At 38.6% G+C, this 25,685-nt stretch overlaps 1 protein-coding gene across 5 annotated transcripts in view; it reads right to left on the reverse strand.

Annotated features, from left to right (window-relative positions):
* The window catches only part of ATP10D (ATPase phospholipid transporting 10D (putative)), a 118,861-nt gene that overhangs the window by 67,332 nt on the left and 25,844 nt on the right, over positions 1–25,685 (reverse strand). For 2 of the 5 annotated variants that reach the window (XM_035005041.1, XM_035005039.1), the window contains exons 2-3: positions 7,140–7,466; positions 4,650–4,844 (exon numbers count right to left, since the gene is read on the reverse strand). The exons of 1 other annotated variant lie outside the window; for it this stretch is intronic. In XM_035005041.1, coding sequence (XP_034860932.1) covers positions 4,650–4,844; positions 7,140–7,429 — 485 coding nt within the window. In that variant the 5' untranslated portion in view covers positions 7,430–7,466. Of the gene's footprint in view, positions 1–4,649; positions 4,845–7,139; positions 7,467–8,486; positions 8,627–21,163; positions 21,228–25,685 lie in introns of all 5 variants that reach the window. 2 more of the 5 variants (XM_035005038.1, XM_035005040.1) reach the window with 2 other exon arrangements.

Below are 25,685 nucleotides of genomic sequence, written 5' to 3' on the forward strand. Positions count from 1 at the left end.
GGACACCTGAGAAAAAAATTATACCAGGTCTCCCACTATGCAATTTTAATATTTATAAAATCATGCAGTGTCCTAAAGAGTTCTCAAATGTTGATTAAATAACTTGATAATGTGGCAAACTCCAGCTAATAGTTATTACTAACCTACAAAAATCATCACAGTGGCTAACCTTTACTTAGCACTTAGAAAGGGCTAGGTTCTATTGATTACTGTTTTATTACTATTATATTCATAATGAAGAGAACTGGGGTTTAGCTAGCTTATGCAATTTGCCCAAAGCTAAATATAGCTAATAACTGAGAAAATCAGGATTAGAACTTATTTAGAACTTAGAAAAGCAAACAAACACACATTATCAACTTTAAAGTAGCACTAAAAGTCAACAATCATTTATAGACAAGAACCTATATTTAAAAATACATATAAGAAGCATTCTTCCCATTTGCTAAATTTGGTATTGCTGAGTAATTTTTAAATTGTTCAAAATCTGGACTTTGTTCATCATATAATCATTCTAAAATACTATTTCCTACAACTATTTTTTGAGGGTAAGACTGTATCAATAACACCTCTCTATCCCTGGCATATGATAAGACATAAATGTCATCAAATGATTCATAGCAGTATTTTAGTAGAACACTCATGACTTTAAAATGAAAACCATGAGCTTTTCCTATTATTTTTAGTTTTCTACATAATACATGAGTTTTTCTGGTTAGCTTTAGATCAGATATGAGTATAAGAAAAAAAATAGACCAAATTTTTCCTTATCTAGGTACAAGTCATATCATCCTACAAAGGAGGGAAAAAAAAGTTAGTTTTGTTTCTGAATCTTTAAAATGGATGTTGAGAAAGTCACTGAAGAATTCTAATAATGAACAGAATTCAGAATCCTTCAGGTTTCAGCTTAAGTATCACTTTATGTGAGCAGCTTGCCCTAACCATTTCCTCTGTGGCTCACATAAAATGGAAGACAATTCTACTATCAGGATAAGCCTATGAGTTATTTTTCTCCCTAAAGTAAACAAAACAAAAATTACATCATCTAGTTGAACTCTTGGTCAGTCAAAAGAGCCTTAAATTTGTTCAAAATATATTTTATTAGAAAACTAGCCTTTTGAACCTAAATGTCTTTTGTTCAGACTTGGTAACTAGAATAGAATAGAATCTCTAGTCTGACCAATTTAGCATTACAATCTTAGGAACTTAGAATTTAAACGAGAACACTAAAGTCAATCCAAGAAATGTATCAAATACTCTGAGATGTCAGAAGAAAGAGTGGCAGCATCTGTCTAAGGGAACCTGTCGAGTCAGCTCAGAGGCTGAAGGAAGTGCTTGCCTACTTCTGGGCTCAAAGCTCAGTCTTCTAGCTCGTCACATTTTCTCCCTTGGGGATTTAAGTCAAACTCCTCACTTCAAAATCACCTCTAAACAGACTGATGACTTCAAAATTTCTTACCATAGCCCTTCCGTCTGACCAGAACTCCTGTAGCATGTTCCTATTTGCCCGTGGGGCATTTCCACTGCATGGCTGTCTTGCTATCATTTCCAGTTCATCCTACCTGAGGTGAATTTAATGCTCCCTCTTTCTATTGGTGGTACTTTTTTCCTCCAAAGCTCAAAAATCACAAAAGTTCACCAAATTTAATTGGGTTCTTCTTCACAGTATCTCTTCTATGAACCCCTTCCTGTACCTTGCCATCTACTCCCAGTAATGCCCTGGACTGATTAGCAGAGGCTGATTTACCCTCTTTGTAGAGCCTATTCCCAGGACTCGAGTGGACCAATATTCCTCAAGCACAGCTTTCGCCACATTCCTTCTCTGCTCAAAAGATGGAAACGAGCAAAGGGTGGGGGTGTGGGGGGAAAGAGAGACAGACACACATGCAAACCAAGAAACAGACTCTTAACTCTAGAGAACATGCTGGTTACCAGAGAGGGGGGGGGGGATGGGTGAAATCAGTGTTAGGAATCAAGAAGTGCACTTGTGATGAGCACTGGGTGATGTATGGAAGTGTTCAATCACTATACTGTACAACTGAAATTACTATTACACTGTATGTTAACTAACTGGAATTTAAATAAAAACTTAAAAAAAAAAAAGATGGATTCTGTAGAGGATGCTTTTAGATAACAGGCTTGAGTGATGGAAACTTGACCCAGGCAAAAGGGCCCACAGTGACCCCCCTGGCTGAACACAGACGGCCCATCAGGCGACCCACCTCAAAATATCCATAAGCCTTAACTGAGCAATGGGCTACTTACAACCAGGTACAATTACCAAAAAGGGGAGACATTCCCTATGTCGTCAGACCTCCTCCCTTCCCCCTTTAAAAACAGCCCCCACCCGCCGCCTCATGGCAGACAGTCTCCTCTGCTTTCCTGCCTGCGGCTCCCTTGTGGTGTGTTCAATAAGCTGCGATCGCCTATGTTCTGCCTCAGGTGAATTCTTTCACCGCCCCCACACCATGTATGCTTCCAAATGATCATCGCCCCACATTTGGGGGCCCCTGTCCGATTGGAGAGACACTGCAGATTCTCTACCACTGAAGGAAAATATCTCTGATGGTTAATTTCAAGTGTCAGCTTCACGAGGGATGCCCAGACGCTGGTTAAATGTTACTTCCGTGTGTGTCTGTGAAAGTGTTTCTGGGAGAAATTAGCCTTCAAGTTGAACTGAAGAGACGGTCCTCCCCAGTGTGGGTGGGTATCATCCAATCCCTTGAGAAGAAAAAGGCAGAGTAAAGTTGAATTTATTCTCTGCCTTCCTGAGGCTTGAGCTGGGACACTGATCTCCTGACCTCAGCATCCCTGGTTCTCAGGCCTTCAGACTTGGACGGGAATCTACACCATCAGCTCTGTGGCTCTCGGGCCTTCAAACCACACTGCTGGCCTTCCCGAGACTCCTGCTTGCCGGTACTGGGGCTTCATAGCCTCCATTATCATGTGAGCCAATTCCTGATAATAAATCTCATTCCTATTGGTTCTATTTTTCTGGACAACCCTGATTAATACACCATTCAAGGAGTAGCCTGGTGTTGGAAGTCCCTCCACAGGAGGCCTCAAACTCCCTCTCTTTTCATTTCTCATTACTGCTCCTAGAGCTGGTTTCCCCCTCAGGCCAAGTCAATATCCTCAGCATCCCCAGAACACTCCACAAGCCTTCCTAATCTCAATATGGGGTGTGGGGGAGAGGTGACGTCATAAACTTGTTTGTAAAGCAGTTAACATATTAGATTCAGAATTTCACACATCTGTTCTAATGATGACTTTTTAAAAAGTAGATACATTTCTCATGAAAGGGAACACCAGACAATTAATATTCCAAACTTTGTAATTTTCATTTTCATAAAAGTATGAAAAGTGAAAATTTCATTTTCATAAAGACATGGAAAGTGTTTGCAGTGCAATATTAGGCTAAACAATTAGAATAAAAATATATGGAGTATAATCTTTATTTTGTAAAACATACACACAATGCACACAGAACTTATAGGAAGATACGGCAGTGTTATAATTAGTTGTCTCTGGATACCAGGATCACATGTATAATTTGTAAATGTAGATTTACAATATACAGCACAGTTCCAAACTCACCTTTACAGACTATTCTTAGCTACACAGTCTTTCTGTTTAATAAAAACTGAAGATACAGGTCTCCATGACAGCAAATATGCTTCAGAAAAGACCTCCTATTATGAATGCTTTCTGTTGCTGCAATGGGGTGAGTTTTATAAAGTTTCTAGCTTTGTGTACAAAAAAAGAACATTCTTCCCCATTTTTCAGTATCCCTTCCTCCATTGGTAGCTCTTATCTTTTTCTTCATATCCCATCTTGTTTTTCATATCCATTCATATTTTTCATATCCCATCCTCTTCTTAATCCCAAATTGTAACACCCAGGATTAAAAACTATCTGCTAGCTTTCCTTCTTATGAAGTTTAATTCTTTCCATTCCACTTATACATAAGTTATAGAAGCTTTTGCTTTATCAACTCCTGGATTGACGATGGCTTATATAGATCTTTCTTGACTTATGAAAGGGTTAAATCCCAATAATCTTATTGCAAGTTGAAAATATTATAGGTGGAAATGCATGTAATACACCTAACCTACGGAACATCATAGCTTAGCCTACCCTAACTTAAACGTGCTCAGAATGCTTACATAAGCCTACACTTGGGTAAAATCATCTAACACAAAACCTATTTTTATAATAAAGTGTTGAAAATCGCATGGAAATTACTGACTACTGTACTGAAAGTGAAAAAAACAGACTGGTTCTATGGGTACAAAATGATTCATTGTTTACCCTCGTGATCACCGGGCTGACTCGGAATGAGGTTCCCTGCTGCAGCCCAGCATCATGAGAATATCTTACCATACGCTAGCCCAGGAAAAGGTCAAAATTCAAATTCTGAAGTAAGGTTTCCACTGAATCGTAAATCAGGACCATCTATACATTTTGGTTCTGCTAGGACACCTGAATTAAATTCACTACAGGTCCTTAATAAATATTAGTTGAAAACCTCACCACCACCAGCATCACCAAAAAGGGTCCTGATCACATCTAAGGGGGAAGAAAGTAACATTCTGCATGTTTCTAAATGACACATGTATATTCCCTAGCCCAGCTCCTGTTACACTTACCTACTGTAAACTTTAGTTACTAAATTGTTGATCTGTTTGTCAATTTTATATTTGCGGTAATCTTCCAAACCATCTTTTATTGCAATAATTGTCAGGACCACCACGAGAGGTAGCATTGTAATTTCCTTTTGGAAGGCTTCTACCAAAGGCACCCAGTTCAAGACAGCTAGAAACAGGAAATATAAATTGGCAGCCCTGCAATCCAAACACACACAAGGAAGGGTTAACAAATCACATAAAAGCCTAAAGCAAAAGGAACAAAAATATCTCAGGACATTTTCCTATGTTTCCCTTAGTCGATTTTCGATGCTACAGAACAGAGAACTAGCCAAACCTGACGTATCTGAACAACCTGTCACTCCTGTAGATATCCAGCTCATGGCTTTACTGTAATAAATGAGGTATTCTTTATTAAATATATGATAGTCAATATGTGTATGACAGTCTTGAGTTGTGAAAACATAAGAAGCATCACAGAAAACACTACTTTCTTTTTAAAAGCTCAAAAGAGGGGCGCCTGGGTGGCTCAATCATTAAGCATTTGCCTTCGGCTCAGGTCATGATCCCAGAGTCCTGGGATCGAGCCCCGCATTGGGCTCCCTGCTCCGTGGGAAGCCTGCTTATTCCTCTCCCACTCACCCTGCTTGTGTTCCCTCTCTTGCTGTGTCTCTATCAAATAAATAAATAAATAAATAAAATCTTTAATAAATAAAAAATAAAAGCTCAAAAAATTTAGAGGAAATTCAATGTTAACACATTGTAGAAATAAATTTTTCAAAACCCCAACTCTCTAGCCTTCAGAAGTTAATTTGCATGTCCAAACATTAGATTCAAACAAGGCTCAAGATAAATAGAGATGCCTGGGAGGTTTTTTTTCCCCTTGAAACCAACCCTTCTATTTCAGCTTTTATGAGATTCATTTCTTCAGGAACTTCTTCCACTTCTTTATTTTATATATTCAAATACTCCTCCACTGGCCCCTAAGGTAAATTCAAGTAGCCCATTTCCTTAAAAGAAATAGAATCTCAATCCTGCATAGCCCCTCAAGTTTTTATCACATATTTTCCTCATTAACCATTAAACTTCTCAAAATTAATTTACCCCCATTTCTCCTTCCTCACCTCCAACTCCTTGTATTCTGAAAATTCTTACCTAACCTTTTTTGCTACTTTTTTGGCCTCAATTATTTCCATGTGGACTGTATCCAAACCAACAGCACTGACCCTGAACTCTGTTCAAGTTTCAGATTCTAATTCATAAAAGACAGAACCACCCATAGCATGTAAAGCCATTAATTCAGCAAATTCACATCTATATTTTAAATGTACCCATCATTCAATAAATGTATATGGAACCTACATACAGTGAATAATGAGAATGAATATATGCAGAATGAATAATGAATGTTGAGAATCTGTATATTCACATTAGCATCTCAAACTCAACATTTATAAAAACCAAATCATCTAGCCAAGTTTTTTTTATTCCTGTCTTTACTTTTTCTGCTAATCCTCCTGGTCATTCTCAGCTCAATATGTTCATACCATCTTTTTACTTAATTCCCTGCATCTAATCCATAATATCTGTAATAATCCTTCTTTCCATTCCCACATTTTTCTAAGCTCAGGTCTTGCCACTCGCCAGGGTATATATAGCATCTCCCTAAATGTTCTCTCTGCCTTTGCTTTGTTTCTAATTGTGCCAGGCAGAGGGCTCTACTTTCCAGACCTCAAGCAATGTATGCTACTGCCTTTCTGCTTTTACATATCATACTCCTTCCCCCAGCTGAAAGGTGCTTTGCCGACACCTCTGCCTTGAAAATCTCACCAGCTCTCCATAATTAAGTTCAAATGCCCTTTCCTCTTCTCTTGCTCCATTATTTCTCTTCTGAGGCTTCTATCCTACTTGTTAGCACTTTATATAACACTCATCACATCCGCTGTCTTTTCATTGTATACACATCTTGTTTCCCTTGCTAAAAGCAAACTCCATTAGGAAAGGAGTACCATTTAGATATGTATTTCCTTCAATGCCTAAACTCATAGGAGAGCTTCAATAAATACATATTAAACTGAACTATATGTCGTTGCTTCACCTAGTGAAGAGCTCTATTTCCCCATATCATCAAGTAAGAAAAAGCTCAAATTAAAACTCAGCATGGTCTAATGGAAAGAACATAGAAGCAAGAGTGAAAAGACTCAAGGCTATAGGGTCAGCTCCTAATCACTGGCATGACATTGGGTAAACCAGTGTAACAAACTTTGTTTCCTAATCTATAATATGAAAATAACAATATCTTCTCTGGTCAAGAGAAAGCATCTTACCACTTGTAAAGTGCTATGTGAACATAAGGGCTCATCATTTCACAACAAACTCTACTAGAATCGTCAAAGAAAATGTCCCAAGTCTTAGCTTAGGTAACATATAATGTCATAGAAATGAAAAATCTTATGTTAACTAGAGTAACAAAGAACATGTTAAGACTTTTACCTGTGAAATTGTTCAAATAAATTTCTTGGCACAAAATTTAGAAGTGTGTACTTTGTTGTCCGTATTCGGTTATTCACGTAGGTGCCAGAGTACTTTTCATACTCATCCTTGAAGGGCCAGAGGTGGGGAACAACCACCCGGTGCTTTCCTGCCAGTCTGGGAGGCTGAGAGGACTTGCCCCCGCAGACAAGCAGAGAGGAATAGCTGTATGACCTCTCATCCTCGTCCCTGTTTCTACCGCCCATCAGCTGTTGCCAGTGATACCTGGCCCATTGTAGACATTCAGTCATGTCCAAAATGTGGTGAGATCCAGGATACGCAGGTGATCTGGCAAAACAAACAAAAACCCACTAAAACACTCCTCATAAGCCTCTGGAAAGTCTTAAAGGATAGTAAGGGTAGTAAAATTAGAATTTTTTTCCACATCAAATAAATATATGACCAATGGTTCAATGGGTATAAAGTAAAACTACTCTTTGGAACTAGTAAATGGGAGAAAGTAAATCTAGTCTTTGGAACTCCGTTTTAGCCAAATTTTTTATTAAATAAAGCATACACCTTCTGCCTCAAGAGCCAACCATCTGACCATTTAAGCAACAGGAGACAGCACCTAAAGGCCACCCTATAATCTGAAGCAAATAATCTGGCTTTAATGTGCACAAGTCTCTTAATTTATCTGATAAATAGTTTTCTCATCTTTGAAATGGGAGCGCCACACACGTGAGGCAATTTATGTAAGGATTTAATGAGTAACATGTAAATTATCCAGCATAAAGCCTGATGCAGAATAAGCAGTCAATAAAATCCATTCTGTGAAGATTACAAAAATGCCCACAAATTCTTTCCATCCCTGTATGTACAACCCTTCACCCATCAAGTGATGGAACCCAAGCACTCAGGATCTAGGTGGGGTGATAGGCATGTAAATACATAAATGCAATCCCAGGGATAAAACGTTGTTTGAGGGGACACCTGGGTGGCTCAGTAGGTTAAGCGTCTGCCTTCAGCTCAGGTCATGATTCCAGGGTCCTGGGATCGAGTCCTGCATTGGGCTCCTTGCTCAGCAGGGGGCCTGCTTCTCCCTCTATCTGCAGCTCCCCCTGCTTGTGCTCTCTCTCTCTGACAAATGAAATCTTTAAAAAACAAAAAACACTGTTTGAGACACTGACGTAGTTTGGGCAAATTATTTAAGCTGGCTTCCTTCCTAAACTTCATTCGAAGTTTACAACATGTCTACTGATTATTTTCTCTAAAATGTTGTATTAATCAGAAATTAATAGTTTACCCCTAAGAACATTAAAATTGTATCCAACTTTCATGGATCTGAAATCATAGATCATTACCTACCTGAAGATCTGGTCCAATTACATTCTAGTAATTCTAGTGAGTCAATATTTTTAATAATCCATTCTTCTAGCACACTTATTTACTATACATTGGTCCTTAAGCAATCCAACTGATTACAGTTACGCAGCATCACTTTATCACTGTATTTTAGAAAATAAGTTGAATTACAAGTAATAATTTAAAAATCCGTATCTTTAAAAAGTATATGATCTAAAGCAAAATAATAAAAACAAGTAAGAGCAGAAAGTCCTTTTAATGGGAAGAATACAATAGCCTCCAAGTATGTGTATCTGTGTCTGGATATTGAACCCACAACATAGATAACCTCTATTACCATTGAGAGAAAATATTCATAAAGTCAGTCTTATCAGTTTTTTTTAAGATTTTATTTATTCATTTGACAGAGAGAGAGAGAGCATGAGTGGTGGGGAGAGGCAGAGGGAGAGGGAGAAGCAGACTCCCCACTGAGCAAGGAGCCCGCTGTGGGGCTCGATGCCAGGACCCGGAGATCATGACATGAACCAAAGGCAGATGCTTAACCATCTGAGCCACCCAGGCAACCCAGTCTTATCAGTTTTACATTAATAATGGAAATGAGAAAACAAAACAAAACAAAACAAACTTCTATCCATATCAGGTCTCTGTCCTTTGGAGTTTGCACTCTAAAATATGTGTTCATAAAGAGCTAAATTAGTAAACATTGGCCAAAATAATTCTATCTTTTCAACATAATTTTTTAAAAGCCCACATATGAAGTAATATGAAAAGTCTGGTTTTCACTTCAGTGTATAAAAATAGCTTCTTAACCTATAACTAGTAATGACAGTTTGAGTTATTAAAGTAGTTCATAACATATCCAGAATCTCCCCCAGAATAAGGATGTAAGAAAGTGCTTTATAACTGAATCAGTAGATAATGTAAAAATACTGAACAAATCATGCATTTCACCCCATGCACATCAGGGGACCTAAGACAAACCTCATGTTCTTCAGAGGGTTGAAATTTTATAGTATTTCTAGAAACTTTAAGTTTTCATTTCCAATTAAATTCTCAGTAAGACATAGGAGTGTGTATCCCTCTGGTGTCCACAATCTCAACAATAATATAGATTCTACTTAAATTTTTAAATTTTAAAGTATAATTTCTTGAGAATGCAAACAGAAATAATTAAACAAATACGACATGTGGGAGGTATTAACTTTTGGTAATTTATGGTGTATCTAACAAATAACCCCACCCTCCCTAGTGGTGGTTCACAAAAACAAACAGCTTTTCATTCCAAGGATCTATTCCAGAACCTTCTCTCTCCCCACTCACTCAGTTCCAAAGAGACAAATCTATGACTGAAGAACATTTCATTTGCCAAAGTATCCCCACATCCGCCATCCTCTGTGCCTCTTCAATGTCCTGAAACTTTTGTTAGGTGCTCTACTTACTCACATATTGTCTTCCCTCTTCCCCCCCTTTCTTATTCCCAAGAAATTTTAGTGAGGATAGAATTGGGGCTGGCTTATTGCCCTCTTCAGCCATCGACTCTCTGTCCTTCTCTCCAAGGCCAGGCAGCTCATATCTTCCAATGCCTTCCCCTCAGCACTGCCATTCTCTCCTGAAAAGTGATGACTGGACCAAAGGACTGATCTACACAAGACAGAGAGGTTGTTAGTATTTTCACGGGATTGAAGAAAAAAAAACCAAATGCGGAGGTAATTGGCAAAAATCCTTTCAGATTTCCAGGTTAGAATTTAAACCATTTTATACTGAGCAGGAATGACCAAGGATCTACTTAGTCATTCTAGTTCAAGCATTTTCAAAATGTGTCTGAATGCACCGAATTAGTTTCAAGGTCTACTAATACGTTGCTAGACACACTTTGGAAAGACACTGCGTGTGGTTGCACATGTGTTGAAAGCCTACAAGGAAATGAACAGATCCACTTCCAGCTCCTGTTCTGGTAGAAAGGCCGGGGAAAACAGCAGCTGGACTAGAATGTTCAGGCAGGGCAACAATTTTCCCACCACAGCCAGGAGCAAGGAGCCTTTTAATCCTTCTCCATCTACTCCCAGCAAAGCTAAAAATGTATTAATATGTAGAGAAGGCTCTGGTATTAATGCGCACATAAATATTCATCAAAATTTAAGATATGAAAGGAAAGCAGATCACAGTCATACCTCATTAAGAATCAGCATGAAGCATTATATTTTAAAGCTCAGACTTTACAGAGTATTTAACCTAGAGGTCACAAGCCAGTGGCCCTTAAGCAAAATTCTACTCAGTGACGTATCTTGTATCATGATGTTGGCAAACACATTGTACTAATTTTTTTTTAATATAGGACTGATTTTTAAGAGATAAATTCACATAAAATTTTGATATTTAGTTTCTCTTAAAAAGAAAAAAAAAACAACCACAGAATATTGGGCATTTATTTTCACATGGTAACAAATGTGAGAAGCCTTTTTACTGTAGCCCCTGACCTAACCCTTCATTTTCCAGTTCACCTATTTTAACTGAGTAAATGAGCACTCCGTTCACCACTTTTTGAGAAATCAAATTCTTCCTGCTCTATAGACTCTGGCTCGAATATTAGTTGTATCACTTATTAGGTATGTGACCTATGTAATTAACCTCTGCACCTCAGCTTGCTAATGAAAAAAATGAGACACCATGAAGAGTCATGGGGCATACCGAAGACAGTGTTCATTCTATCCCCCACTCTCCTCTTTGGCAATCTCTCAGGTCATACAGAAGTCAAGGTTGGTAACCCTGTAAATTGGGCTGAGGTCCAAACTTTCAATATATTGCTTCTCAAATTAAATGAAGTTGTCCAACTCTAAGTAAATGCGCAGTTGAATATATCTGTTGATACATGGAAAGTAACCAGCATTAAGTAGGATACAAATAGAAGACCAATCACAAAAGACAGACATGACATAAAATGACCTTCACGCCAGCTGACCTCATCCTCAACCATTCTCTCTGAAATTCACCCCAACTATATTCATGAACAAACTGTATTCCACTTGTCTGGTATTTTCTAAGCTTCCCTCAATAACAGTCCCCTAGGCCCCTCCCCTGGAGATCCTGATTAAGAGGATCTAGAATGGGGCCCATGAATGTGGAATTTAATTAGTACCCAGGTGACTTATCAAGAAGGTTGCAAAGCACAGCTTATACCTTGCATCTCTGCAAATGCTGCTTTCTGGAAGGCTGATCAATCCTATCACCTACTCACCACACCAGCCCCTATTCATCCTTTGGACTGTTGTAGCTTGGCCATGGGGTGGGGGGGCGGGAATTGAGGAGGATCCACACAGGAGATACAGTAAAGCATTCCCTGCTCCGTTCCCATTATGATCCTGAGCTTGGCTCGGTCACTGCACTTGTTTCAGTGTTCAGCGGGTGGCTTTGTTCTTCAAAGTCAAGGAACACATCTCATTGCTTTCCAAACTCCCCACCAGAGTCTAATGCTTGGCCAAAGTTAGGTCGTCAACAAATGACTGCTGATCATTGACTTTTATAGAAAAGAGGTAGCATGGGGAAAGGACACAAAACACCCCATTTCCTCTTTCATGATTCAGCCTGGCTTTCCTTCCATTAGAAGAAGGAATAACAAGATCTAAGTTTGAGAAAACAGAAGTAGTCAGCTTGTGACTGCATTCCTTCCACCTTTATTAATAGAAGGAATCTGCTTCTCCAAGCCTGAAAGACTCCTACGGAAAACCACTGTTTTCTTTCCTATTGGATTTATAAGACCAGTAAGCAATACAGTAGTGATTAAGAGCATAGACTCTGAAGCCTGACTCCGACATCAATTCCTGGCACCTCCATTTGCCAGCTAACCTTGATCAAAGGGTTGTTGTGAGGATTAAGCGAGTTAATATATGTAAAGCCCTTAGAATAGTGTGTGAACCATACTCCCGCGCTAAATAAAGTTAACAAATATGGTGATTATCTGGAAAATGTTCTCTTAATTAGAGTATTTACTCATAAATATTGAGAATTTGTATGCACAGTACTGACCCTCCCAACTATATCCAAGTACTTATCTATATTTAATTTCTTAAACTGTATATAACTCACACTCAGCTTTAGCAGCTCTGCTTTCCGTTTAACTGGGGAGTCTGCCAGGCAACCAACCACCTGAGGATAGCAATACCTTCTAGTCAATTGTTCCCAGGGGTAAACAGAGCAACCTAGTAGACAAAACTCTGATGAACAACTTAGTATGAAGCATTGCAGGATTTTTCAAGATCATCATTCACAATTCTAAGATTTAGCCCACTCCATAAAGAGCTGAATTTATCATGGGGTTCTGCTAACACACAAAATGGTCCCACACTTCATTTGACCTAATACTCTGCCACTGATTGGAACACTGCCTTCAGAATTAACAGCATTTAAAAAAAAAACACACAAAAAAAACCACACACACACAAAGAACCAAATGCTTAGAGTTCAATTATCATCACTTAAAACCAAAAAGAATTTTCAGATCTAGATACTTTACTCCTGAATGAGCTACTGTCCTTAAAGGTAGGGAGGTTTAGTATTTCATTAAAAAAGGAAAAAACCTACAGTTTATACCTAGGTTTCATTGAAGTCTCCATTCCTAACTTCATTTTTAGTTTAAGAGTAAACTACTACTTGTGAAAATTTGGATTACAACAAACTTGCTGCTGGTTAGTGATGGAAAAATACCACTAAAGATTATATGAAAAGGCCTGCATGTTCCTGGGCTGAGCATGGAAACTTAAAAGCCCAACATTACCCAGATACGCAGTGTCAAAAAACACCTGACTGGACACTTTGCTTTAACTAACATTAGCATTTTACCTAGAATTTTAAAAATTAATCAGTATGGCAACAGAGCCTAAAGGTCCAGATTCTTAATACATGGTAACATTGGGAGAGAAGGACAGGGTATGAGATTAACATAAGCCAAATGCTGTATACACCCAACTTGCAATACTCCTTCACAGCAAGGCAATTATACAGTTAAAAAAAAAAAAAAAAGTTTCATTGCAAGTAATCTTTTATCACCATCATATAAATATCTATATGCATTAAAAATGTGTAAAATTTTTTATAACTGCCACAAATTATAAACCCATGTCACTTACAAATATTGATGGCAAAACATAGTAAATCCAGCAAATTAGAAACAATGCAAAAGAAAGGCTGCTGGTTGTCTCTAGGGATTGAGAGCAGCCTTCTAGTGACAGCCAGCAAGGAAATGGAGATGTAGGTCCTACCACTGCAAGGAACGGAGTTCTGCCAACCACCTGAGGAAGGTGGGAAGTGGATTCTCTTCCCCAGAGTTTTCAGATAAGAACTCAGTTTGGATAACATCCTCACTTCAGCCTTTGAGGACCTGAGCAAAGAACCAAGTCACACTGTACCTGGACTTCTGATCAGGAGAACTATACTCATAACTGGGGGTTGTTCTAAGCCACTAAATTGTGGCTGTTACAATGGCAAGACAAAACTAATGCAGAGGGCCTAAAGGTAGATCCCTGTATAAATAGAAACTTAATTGGCAAGCGTGGAATTTCAGATCAGTGGGAAAATGGTGACTTAACACCTCTGGAATAAATGGTTATCCATCTTGAAAACCAGAAAGCTACATTACTACTTTACACCACATTGAAAAAAAAAAAAAGATTTTTATTTGAAAATATTTTAATAAATGTTTAATTCAAAAAATAAATCTCCAGGTAGATTGAAAACTTAAATGGAAAAGTTACAGTAAATTTACTAGAAGAAAATTCAGAATATTTTTTATTATTGTTAGCTGGGCAAAACTGTAACTTCTCTCTCACTTAGTCAAGTTTTGTCATAGTCGGTGCTAGTGAGGATAGGGGGAAAGCAACCCTCTGGCAGTGGGAAGTGAATTGCTCCAATCTCCACCACCACCACCAAAAAACATTTTGACAGTATCTATGAAAACTGAAAATACATATAACTATGGACACAGCAATTCCATTTCGGGGAATCTTACCTATAGGTATGGGTATATGTACAAGAATGTACACTGTAGTTCCGGGTTTATTTATTTATTTTTTTGGTTTGGTTTCTGTAGTAACAATCTTGGCAATATCATGAAAGTTCTTCAACTGTGGAACAGCAGACTGCACTGTGACATATCCGCATTACAGAATATTATACAACTATTAAAAATGATATGTATTCATCCATTGACCTGGACCAATGACTACTATGTATATATAGGGGGAAAAAAAGAAGAAATGACAGAGAAATGTAAATATGAACGATCAAACATTTATGAAAATGAATGAGTACAGACCAAAATGACTGATCTGGGTTCAAAGAATGGTGAGAATGACAACTTGGGCACAGCTCAAGTTTCACTTTAACTACCTACCAAAATATGCAAAGGTATACACAAGATCTAGGACACACAAGAGCGGGTGTGTGTGTTTATCACCTCCCCGGTCCCTCAGGAAGACGGCACCAGTTAGTGGTGTTGTCAGCTGTGAGGAACGTGGAACCTGCCAGTTTGCAAGATTCGGGAACATAAGCCCCTGCCTTTTCAAATTCTTAGGCTGGAAGAGGGGCCACATGAGCACACAAGGGTACACAGGTCACTAACCAAGGGCTGTCTTAGTGGACCACAGCTCCAGAGGCTTAGGCTCTACTTCTTACTGCACTGTTGAATCCACAAGTGGCCTGGCCTGGATTTGCTTCACATAATAACACAAACTGCCTGGATGTATGTTCACATCCATTTGCAAGAATGTGGATAAAAGTATAGAATAATTCACACAAGGCTATGAATATTGGTTATGGTAAGAATACAAAGGGAGTAAAAAAAGAACCTTTCTTTGTCTTTGTCACAATGAAGATATATTGATAATTTTCAAAAAATAAGGTTTTTGAAGGAAGAATCTGTAATTAATAGCTACGAAACAGCCTGATGTTGCTCTAAGCATTAAGTCTGCATGATGCTACATGATCCAATATTCCATTCAAGCTAAAAAAAAAACCCCATGAAGTTCTAAAATCTACAAGAGATCAATTTGAGTCACAAAATCCATTAAGGCCAGAAATAAAGAAATATAAACAAAGTACTGCTTATGAAATATGTACTGGTGCATCTGGGTGGCTCAGTCGGTTAAGCATCCAACTCTTGATTTGGGCTCAGGTCATGATGTCAGGGTCCTAAGACTGAGCCCTGCATCAGGCTCTGCACTGGGCATGGAGTCTGCTAAATATTCTTGCTCTCTTCCTCTCCCTCTGCTCCACCTCCCGCACGCTCTCAATAAATAAATAAATAAATAAATAACACTTCTATAATGATTACTGTTAATGAAATATGCTCCCCATGTCATTTATGACTTCCATTTTTTAGAGTAAGAAACAAAAGGTCAAAGGTTTTATAACTCAAGGCATGCAATGTTTTACTCCAAAGTCATGCTTTTCTAACTGTACAATACTACTTCTATAGGAAATTTAAAATCAAATAGATCATTTAAAACTACATTATTTCTAATTAGTGTACATTTTTTTCTAGAAGATATTAAGAATCAAAATCCTTCAATAACAGAGTGTGCCTAAAATAACATATCACACTATGCTCCTTCTTGAACACAAATGTACTTGTAAGCAAACAGTTCTCAAAAGCCCTGTTTCCCTTAATGAATACTTAATGAAAAGTTTGTAGCAAGGCAGATAACCAAAGGTAAATATGGGGTAATGAATTCCCTGGGGCCCAGTTAGTATTAAAAATGTCTGAGGTCATCACCAACCAACAAATAACTTGAAATATATACATGAGCTCACTCGTCTGAAAGAGAAAAACATTCTTATGTACAGTCATTTCAAGATGCTGTTTGTAGCTGTCAAACTCCAGCATGCATTAGAGTATCCTGAGCCATACCCCTGACTTTCTGATTCCACAGGTCTGGGGTGGGGGCTCAAGAATTTGCATGTCTAGGGGCCCCTGGGTGGCTCAGTCGGTTGGGCGCCTGCCTTCGGCTCAGGTCATGATCCTGGGGTCCTCTCCCTGCTTGGCGGGGATCCTGCTTCTCCCTCTCCCCCACTGCTCATGCTCGCTCTCTCTCAAATAAATAAAATCTTAAAAATAAATAAATAAATAAAAAGAATTTGCATGTTTAACACAGTTCCAGGTAGCGCTGCAGCTGCTGTTCCTGAACCATACTTTGAGAACCACTACTTTATGCTAAATGACTTTATTTCAAAATGTACAGTTGAAATTAAGAGTGAACAGTTTATTAGGTACCCCTCCTGTCACTGGCAAGCCCATCTCCTCCGAGTGTATATACCAAGGCCGTTACCAATGACTTGACAGCCCATGCAAGCAGATGCTCTCATCCAAGGCTAGAATTAACTAAAATTGTGAAGGTCTAATTTACACAAAAATTCCCGAGAGGCTGGGGACAAGGCCTGCAGGACGGATTCTGTCTACAGATTTAATACCATGATGGTCAGCTTCAGCCAATATTTCCAAAAGCTCAGCAAGGGAGAACAATAGGTCTTGGCCTTGACAGACTTCCAATCTTCTTCTCAACCAAGATGAGAAAACCCTAACAAAATATCAAAGTTGTTACATGCTCGAGACCTTGGAAGAAAGACAAGTTATCTAGCAGGGTCAGTAAAAAAAAGAGAGACTCATTTTATTGCTATAGGTTTCCGAGAATAAAATAGGCACTGTTTCACAGTAGACTCAAGACAAGAAGGTCTCCTTGCCCTAGATGTCTCAGGTAACTCTCCCTGAGGCAACAGTGAGCCCTGATAAAATCTGGGTTTATTCCACTCTGGGTCATCTCTGACTTACTTGCCCAACTCTCTATAAGAGGCTTATTGCCCTCAAGGAGACCAATTCCTTATCTGACTGGTAATAACGATGGCAAAACGATGCATCATTTGATATCTCTGCTGGTTTCTTGGTTGCATCAGGTGCCAAAGGAACACACCGGCATAGTTCCTTTAGTAACTACTCTCTTGTGAACTAAAAGGAGAAAGACTTTTCATCACCCCACATAATCTTCGGGAAAAATACGAACAGTTATAGATGTATTTAACAGGGTTTGGTGATGACAAGGGTCAATTTATTTAGTGGGAAAACTAGATCTTGAATAACAAAGTCTCATAATCCTCAGTGCTCTCCAGTGGGTGGGAGGAATCGGATTTGCCAAATAAAGTCATCTCGGAGTTCTGTGTGCTCTTTAATAGTTTCTATTAATTGAACTTCTTGAACTAAATCCCCAGTAGAAGTACATAGTCTTTATTTTAGATGCATGCAAAAGCCAAAACACTGAACTGAAGTAATTACTTTTGATAACTGCTGATCATTATCATGGGAGGAGGTGCTATATAGGTATATAAAAAACCAATTCATAGTACCTTTCATTTTTACCACTAACAAAGAACTCGTTGTGATAGTTTTGTCATTCTTAGGGCCCTAAATGGGGAAAGGTCAACTCGACTCAAGCACATAACCCTTATGCATCTTTAGAAAAGACTGCTTAAACCAAGTTCACTCAGTCCCAGTTCATTCAACATGACCTGAAAACCAGACACTGTGGCTGATGCTGGGGAGACAGAAACAAAAGGTACTGTTCTACATCACAGAAGCAGCCTCTTGCCAAGACCCAGCGGAGGAAGCCTCCACAGCAGCGAGTGATGTGTTTGGTAGCACTGTGGTTGAAGAGTCAAATCCGAATTTTCAAATGCAACATGTTTATTTTGAAAGAAGAGAGATGTATAAAATAGGAGTGTGGTACCTAGATGCATGGTTTTATACTGGGAAGAGTTACCCATCCTTAATGTTTCCAGACACATTAAATATAAAGACATCTTCAATCCTCTCATGTGAGAATAAAACATATACATACACACATTCAGACACTGAAAGCTTTACCATCTGTCTCCTTCAATGTATCTCAGCTTTCCCTTGAAAAGGACCACACATCCCAATGAGTTACCTTTTGCTGATGCTTAGGCTTCCAACTGGTTTAAGCTAGCAAAAAGGCAGGGAAAATGGTGCCTGTAGTTGTATGCATATTTCTGTTACTGAGTACTAAAAAAAAGCTCACCCATAACTCATGGTGAGTTCCCAGCATGTCTCCGTCTATTCTTAAAGCTGAAAAACCACACACATATGAAACTGTTAATGATAACAATCTTTAATACTGTGTTTTGACACTGGTGATTCCAATAGTGCTCCTAAAATATACGTCATTGAAGTGACAGAATAGCATGTTTTTGAGATTTGATTATTCAACACTAATAAAATATTCATCCAATAAACCTAAGATCGTAACAATATCAACCATTTATAAAGACAAGCCAAGTTCTGTGTTGGGGATAAATATGTGATAACTTTAATCTTAAAACAAAATACATATTATTATCCCCATTTAGGGTTGAAAACACTGAGGCTCAGAGTGATTGAGAAACTCACCCAAAGGACACAGCTTGGTGAGTGGCTGGTTACGCCAGCCTAATCCAAATATCTCCGATGGAATGAGAGTCCCTGTGGCTATTAGAGCTCTAGCAAAGGACACAAACACTTGAGCAGTAAGTTTGCAGAAGCCACACAGCCTCTGGCAGCCTACCAAAGAACACAAGGATTACAAGAAAGAGGACTAGTATAAAAAATGTGAAATTGTTATTTAAGGCAAAAAGAACTAAAGACATACTTCATTTGAAGAACTAAAGTTACAAATGAGGGGCGCCTGGGTGGCTCAGTCGGTTGGGCGTCTGCCTTTGGCCCAGGTCATGATCCCAGGCTCCTGGGATCGAGCCCCATGTCGGGCTCTGCTCAGAAGGGGCCTGCTTCTCCTTCTCCCTCTGCCCCATGCTAGTGATTGCTCTCTCTCTCTCTAGTGCTCTCACTCTCTCAAATAAATAAATAAAATCTTTAAAAAAAATGAAGTTAACTAATCAAATATTTGTATTTAATTTAAAAATACTCATTTGATGCATTCAGTAGAAAGCTCTTTACATGTATTTGGCACATGGTTCAGTACACACAAATAAAAGTTGCTTTTAAATGATTCATTTTGAACCTGACTTCAGTACCATCTGACCCCACAGGGACCTGTAAGCAACTAAACCATGATCCTTCACTGCCCCCCTTCATGCATGGCCCTAGTTCCCTTTATTCAGTTTCAATTTTATGGTCAACCCTGTTATCACTTCCGTATATATTCTCTCTACCCCTTAGCTCTGCTCTCCTTTCTTGGCAAAACTCTTACCTTAGTTGTATTCAAATCAGTTATATCTAAATCCGTATTATAGTCTGTTGTAGTACCTACAGGTGGAAAGTACCTGGAGAGAAACATAATGTTCCTGATCAGTGTCACTTTCAATCACTAAGCATGAATCAGGAACTGGCCACACATGCTGGCTGCAAACAGCATTTCCACTCTCATCATCTTTCCACTTTCACAGACAAGTATTTCACACCTTCTCCTCTCACTTGCCCTATCTCCCCCTCCTGACTTTCTTCCTGCTGATGACCCTGTTTCTACTGTACTGAGAAAACCAAAGCCATCAAACCAGAACTTCTACAGGTTCCCCCACGTAACTGTCCTCCAGCTCAGACCTCCTCCCAAAACTCCAGACTCACGTATCTGACTGCCAACGAAGCAGCCCATCGCTAGATGGTAACATGCACAGAACTGTGCTCCTCCCCCAAAACCTGCTTCCGCCACAGATCAGCCCTATCAGGTGATGGTCGCTCTACCCTTCCCGATCCTCAGTCACAAAGCCTCTGATTCATCCCGGGGTCCTGTCCTTTCCTCAAAACCCATATATGGGCGCCTGGGTGGCTCAGCCAGTCAAGCGTCTGACTCTTGATTTCGGCTCAAGTCATGATCTCGGGTCATGAGATCGAGCCCCGAGTCAGGCTCTGTGCTCAGCTTGGAGTCTGCTTAAGGTTCTCTCCTCTCCCTCTGCTCCCCCACCCCCTGCTCATGCTTGCTCTCTCCCTCAAAACAAACATATAGTCAGTCAGCAAATTCTCTTGGCTCTTCCTTTAAAATATATCCAGAATCTCACCACTTGGAATCACTTCTACCACTACCACCTAGTCCAGTTAAAACCGAAGTTACATCCTGAATTTTTCACAGTTTAAAACTCTCTAGAGGTTCTCATCTTAATTATGGAAACAGCTGTCAGTGTCACCTGCGTCTGCCTCCCAAAGTCCTCTCTGATCTACTATTCCTCCCTTCCTTCAGTCTCTACTACTCAGTCTACTACTCCTACCCCCCTTCAGGCTACTCCCTCCAGCTTCCCCCCAGCAATCCCTGCTCTCCTTCCCAGTTTTATTTTCCAAAAAACTTTTGCTCACTTTCTAACATCATAAAATTATGTTTGTATTTTAGCCCTTGATGGCTCTCCTCTTCATTAGAGGACTTTCTTTTTTGTTGACTGATACAACCTAGGCCTCAAAAGTTATCAAGCACAGAGTAGACTTTCAATACGTATTTGTGGAATCCATACGAAAGAATATTTCCAACTTCACCAGTAACCTAAAAAAAGCAATTAAATTACTGTTTTTTAATTTTTTTTTGTACTAAATATAGCAAAGAGTTTCTTTATTCATAATGCTCAATGAAAGCAAGCTTTCATACAGTCCTGGCGTAATCTAGCCTGCTTCTTCACTTCTCTGGAGCCAAAAGGTAATATACCTTAAAATGTTCATCCGCCTTGGCACTGAGTAGAAAGATGATCAATTCAGCACTGGAAACGGCACTAATCCACGTGTCCAGAAAAAGAGAAATTGTTAAATTATGGTATATCTAAGTGGAAATATAATACAGCTGTTTAAAAAAATATTCGAATGAATTTTTATTAAAAAAAATGTTTGGGGGCACCTGGGTGGCTCAGTCGGTTAAGCGTCTGCCTTCAGCTCAGGTCACGATCCCAGGGTCCTGGGATGGAGTCCCTCATTGGGCTCCCTGCTCAGCAGGGGAGTCTGCTTCTCCCTCTCCCTCTGCCCCAATCCCCCACTCGTGTACTCTCACTCACTCTCCCTCTCAAATAAATAAAATCTTTTTAAAAAATGGGGTTTACAAGGTTTTAATCCATGATCTAGATCTGTATACCAGTATGAACTCAAATGGAATATATAAACTATTTATATATATGAATCTGGAATAAAACAGTTTTAAACCATTAACACTGGTTATTTTACGGTAGTAATTAATAGATAACTTTTAAATATCTTTTGTACCTGTTCATATTTTTTACTATGAAAATACAATTTACTTTATCATTAGAAAACAGATCTTCATTTCAGTGAAAATCTATTCTAAAACTAATCCTACCAAACATGCCCAAGTTTAATCACAAAGCCAAATGCTTATGGTAGAGAAAAGCATACATGGAAGTTAGTGCATTGCTTCTACATTTAAGATTCAGGGAAAAGATGTAATCCTTTAAGTTTTTGTTTTAAGAATAACCTTATAAAATGCAAGACAAGCATGCTGTTTCAATGCTGAAAAAGATACTCACATCCAAGTCCACAAGCAGCATGTGTATCATACTAATAATACTTGATATCATGTCAGAGAAAACAGAAACATGAGTTAGTATATATATAAGCTTCATCATAAAGGCAAATATGTGTGTCCCTGCCAAGAAAGCTTGAATGTAATTAAAAATGTTGCGAAGCCACCTCAAGCATTCAGGTCTCCTTTGGACAAAAGATTATTACTAAAAATCTCATAGATGTAGGTGGTTAAATTTTAAGATAGCTTACTTAAATGCCCAGGTAGCTACGGGAGATTGTCTTCTTTATGAAAATTAGCTGTGAAATAGAATTTAAATAATTTTCTGCAAAAATACAATTTGGGGGGGTGGTGGCACCTGGCTGGCTCAGTTGGTAGAGTATGTGACTCTTGATTGACTCTTGATTTCGGGGTTATGAGTTCAAGCCCCATGTTGGGTGTAGAGATTATGTAAAAAAAAATAAAAATTTTCTGCAAAAGGTTTAGATAATGTTGCAGTAAAACACATTATACTTATATAGGGCATATACATTTCTAGATATAAAAGGAATCTCAATCTTTTTTTTTTTTTTTTTTTTTTATTCATGAGAGACAGAGCGAGAGAGAAAGGCAGAGGGAGAAGCAGGCTCCCAAGGAGCAGGGAGCCCGATGCGGGACTCGATCCCAGGACCCTGAGATCATGACCTGAGCCGAAGGCAGACGCTCAACCATCTGAGCCACCCAGGCGCCCAGGAATCTCAATCTTAAAAAACAAGTCATTATACTTTCCAAATATTACCTTCATTGCTCTATATATTAGAAAATTAAAGTCAGTGTGGGGGAAAAAACACTTGAAGGTCAGGTTTTCAATTCTTACTAAAGGACCTATTTCAAGGTTCTTTCTGCTGATTTCCAGTATCTTCATAACATGACCTATCTCCAATATTCTGAAATGAACTGTTCAGCACCATGTGGGCCTAATAGGATAAAGAGAACTGACAACATTTCAGCAATAAATGAGAGACTTAAGCTGACTTGATTAAATCCCAAGCATACTGAAAGAACACAGCCTGTGTTGTATACAGACGCACTGTGAAAATACTTTTATGCTGGGACTCTAACTTTATATATATATTTTTTAAGATTTTATTTATTTATTTGACAGAGAGAGACACAGCGAGAGAGGGAACACAAGCAGGGGGAGTGGGAGAGGGAGAAGCAGGCCTCCCGTGGAGCAGGGAGCCCGATGCGGGGCTCGATCCCAGGACCCTGGGATCATGACCTGAGCCGAAGGCAGATGCTTAACGACTGAGCCACCCAGGCACCCCTGGGACTCTAACTTTATATGGAATTAATTAATTACAACTTGAATGATCAGAGTAGGAATCTATATTAGTCGCCACCTCCACAAAGGCACTCAAGGACCTCTGATAAGAAAACTTGATTCCCCAGGCACAAAATCCCTGAGGATGAAAAAAATGTCCTCCTTTTTCCCTTACGAAACACAAAAATGTTTAATTATGTCTTTTGAAGTCAGCTCAGTAGTACACAGGTATCTGAAATGGCATACAGGAGTCAATGGAATTGTCTTCCTTAGAGGCCTTTTCAACTAGACCAGGCACCCGCCCACCAAAACCCAGTGAATATGACCTGCTCATCAAGGATCTTACCGTAAGCTTATGTTCTCAAACTATCACAGATCGGAATCACCTGGAGTTTGTGAAAACACAGCCTCTGCGCCCTACACACACACACACACCAGTTTCAAATTCACACACACACACACACAAACACACACCAGTTTCAAATTCAATAAATCTGCAGGGAGGCCTGAGAATTTGTATTTCTAACAAGTTCAACTGATGCTGATGGGTACCAGACACACACAAAGACACATAGACACACACAGACACAGTTTCAAGTTCAATAAATCTGCAGTGAGGCCTGAGAATTTGTTTTTCTAATAAGTTCAACTGATGCTGATGGGTACCAGACTTAGAAAACCACTGATGCAGGCAATTCAAATCTGCTCTGGAAAAACTTATTTTTAATTTCTAAATATACTTTCTCCATGTATTCATTGTCATTAAATATTTTCATGCAACTAATCACTTCTATCCCAATAGTGTATATATTACTGTTGCTCAAATAATTAGTTAAACTACTCTTTCATACACAAGAAATAGGGTATTTTCTGGATATGTAACCACAGAAATTCTTTTTAGAGCCAAAAGAAAATAACATGCTTAAAAGAATGACGGATTAGAGGGGAAAAATGGGAGTTATTTGTTTCCATTTGCTAAAATGGAAAGAATGTAACTGCTGAAAGATGGTATATTCTTGTAATACTAGGAGTTAAATCAGTAGACTATATCAAATATTTTCCAAAGGTTTTTTGCAGATTATTAACCTGAGTTCTAAATATGAATCAAATAAACACATCAGAGTAAAACTTTAAGTCATATTTTCCTTTAAATGTATATGGCATCACTGGATACAAGATGAAGATGGGCATTTCTTTAGTTGAACTAAAGAATTTCAGTAGAATAGATGAGGGATTTAATTAATTTCTAAAAACTATTTGAAGATTCACTTCTGGAAGTGTTGGATGACTTAAAATGTTATATTTCATAGAGAAGTATTATGTTACAATGGCTAAAAATTACTTTAGCACATGACTTAATGTAATGAAAGCATAGATTACATATGACAACTACAGGCATACCTTGGAGATATTTGGTTCCAGACTACAATAAGGTCAAATGAATTTTTTAGTTTCCTAGTGCATATAAAAGTTATGTCTACATTATTCTGTTGTCTAGTAAGTGTGCAATAGCATTATGCCTAAAAAACAATGTAAATACCTTAACCAAAACAATGTACATACCTTAATGCCTATCTGTCTTAATTCAAAAGTGCTTTATGGCTAAAAAATTCTATTATCTGAGTTTTCAGCGAGTTGTAATCTTTTTGCTGGTGGAGGGTCTTGCCTCAGTGCTGATGGCTGCTGACTGATCGGGGCGGTGGTTGCTGAAGGTTAAGGGTGACTGTGGCCATTTCTTAAAATAAGACAACATTTGCTGCATCAACTGACTCTTCCTTTCACAAACGATTTCTCTGTAGCATGTGATGCTGTTTGACAGCATTTTACCTAAAGAACTTCTTTTAAATTGGAGTCAAGCCTCTCAAACCCCGCCACTGCTCTAACAACTAAGGTTAGGTAATATTCTAAATCCTTTGTTGTCATTTCAGCAATCTTCACAATAGCTTTACCAGGAGTAGATTCCATCTCCAGGAACTACTGATCACTAATCACCATAACAAATATAATAAGAATGAAATTATGTAATAAGAATGAAAAAGCTTGAAATATTGCAAGAATCACTACAATTGACACACAGACACAAAGTGAGCAACTGCTGTTAAAAAAATGGCACTGATAGATTTGTTCGACACGGTTGCCGCAAACCTTCAATTTGTAAAAAATTCAATTACCTGCAAAGTGCAATAAAACGAGGTATGATCGAATTCAAATCGTCTCAACATATATATTTAAACTGTTCCTGAGGCCTGTAGGTCTTACACGGGATAGTATATAAACACCAGTAAGGGACAAATGAAAACTGTAAATGGTATTAAGAAGTTAATGGTGCTCACTGGAATTATAAAATGGATTCATAATAAATGGCCAATTTCAATAATCAACACAGTGCTACCCACC

This window comes from Mirounga leonina, unplaced genomic scaffold (assembly GCF_011800145.1).
Source record: "Mirounga leonina isolate KUSES-001 unplaced genomic scaffold, KU_Mleo_1.0 Mir_129, whole genome shotgun sequence".
NCBI lineage: Eukaryota > Metazoa > Chordata > Mammalia > Carnivora > Phocidae > Mirounga > Mirounga leonina.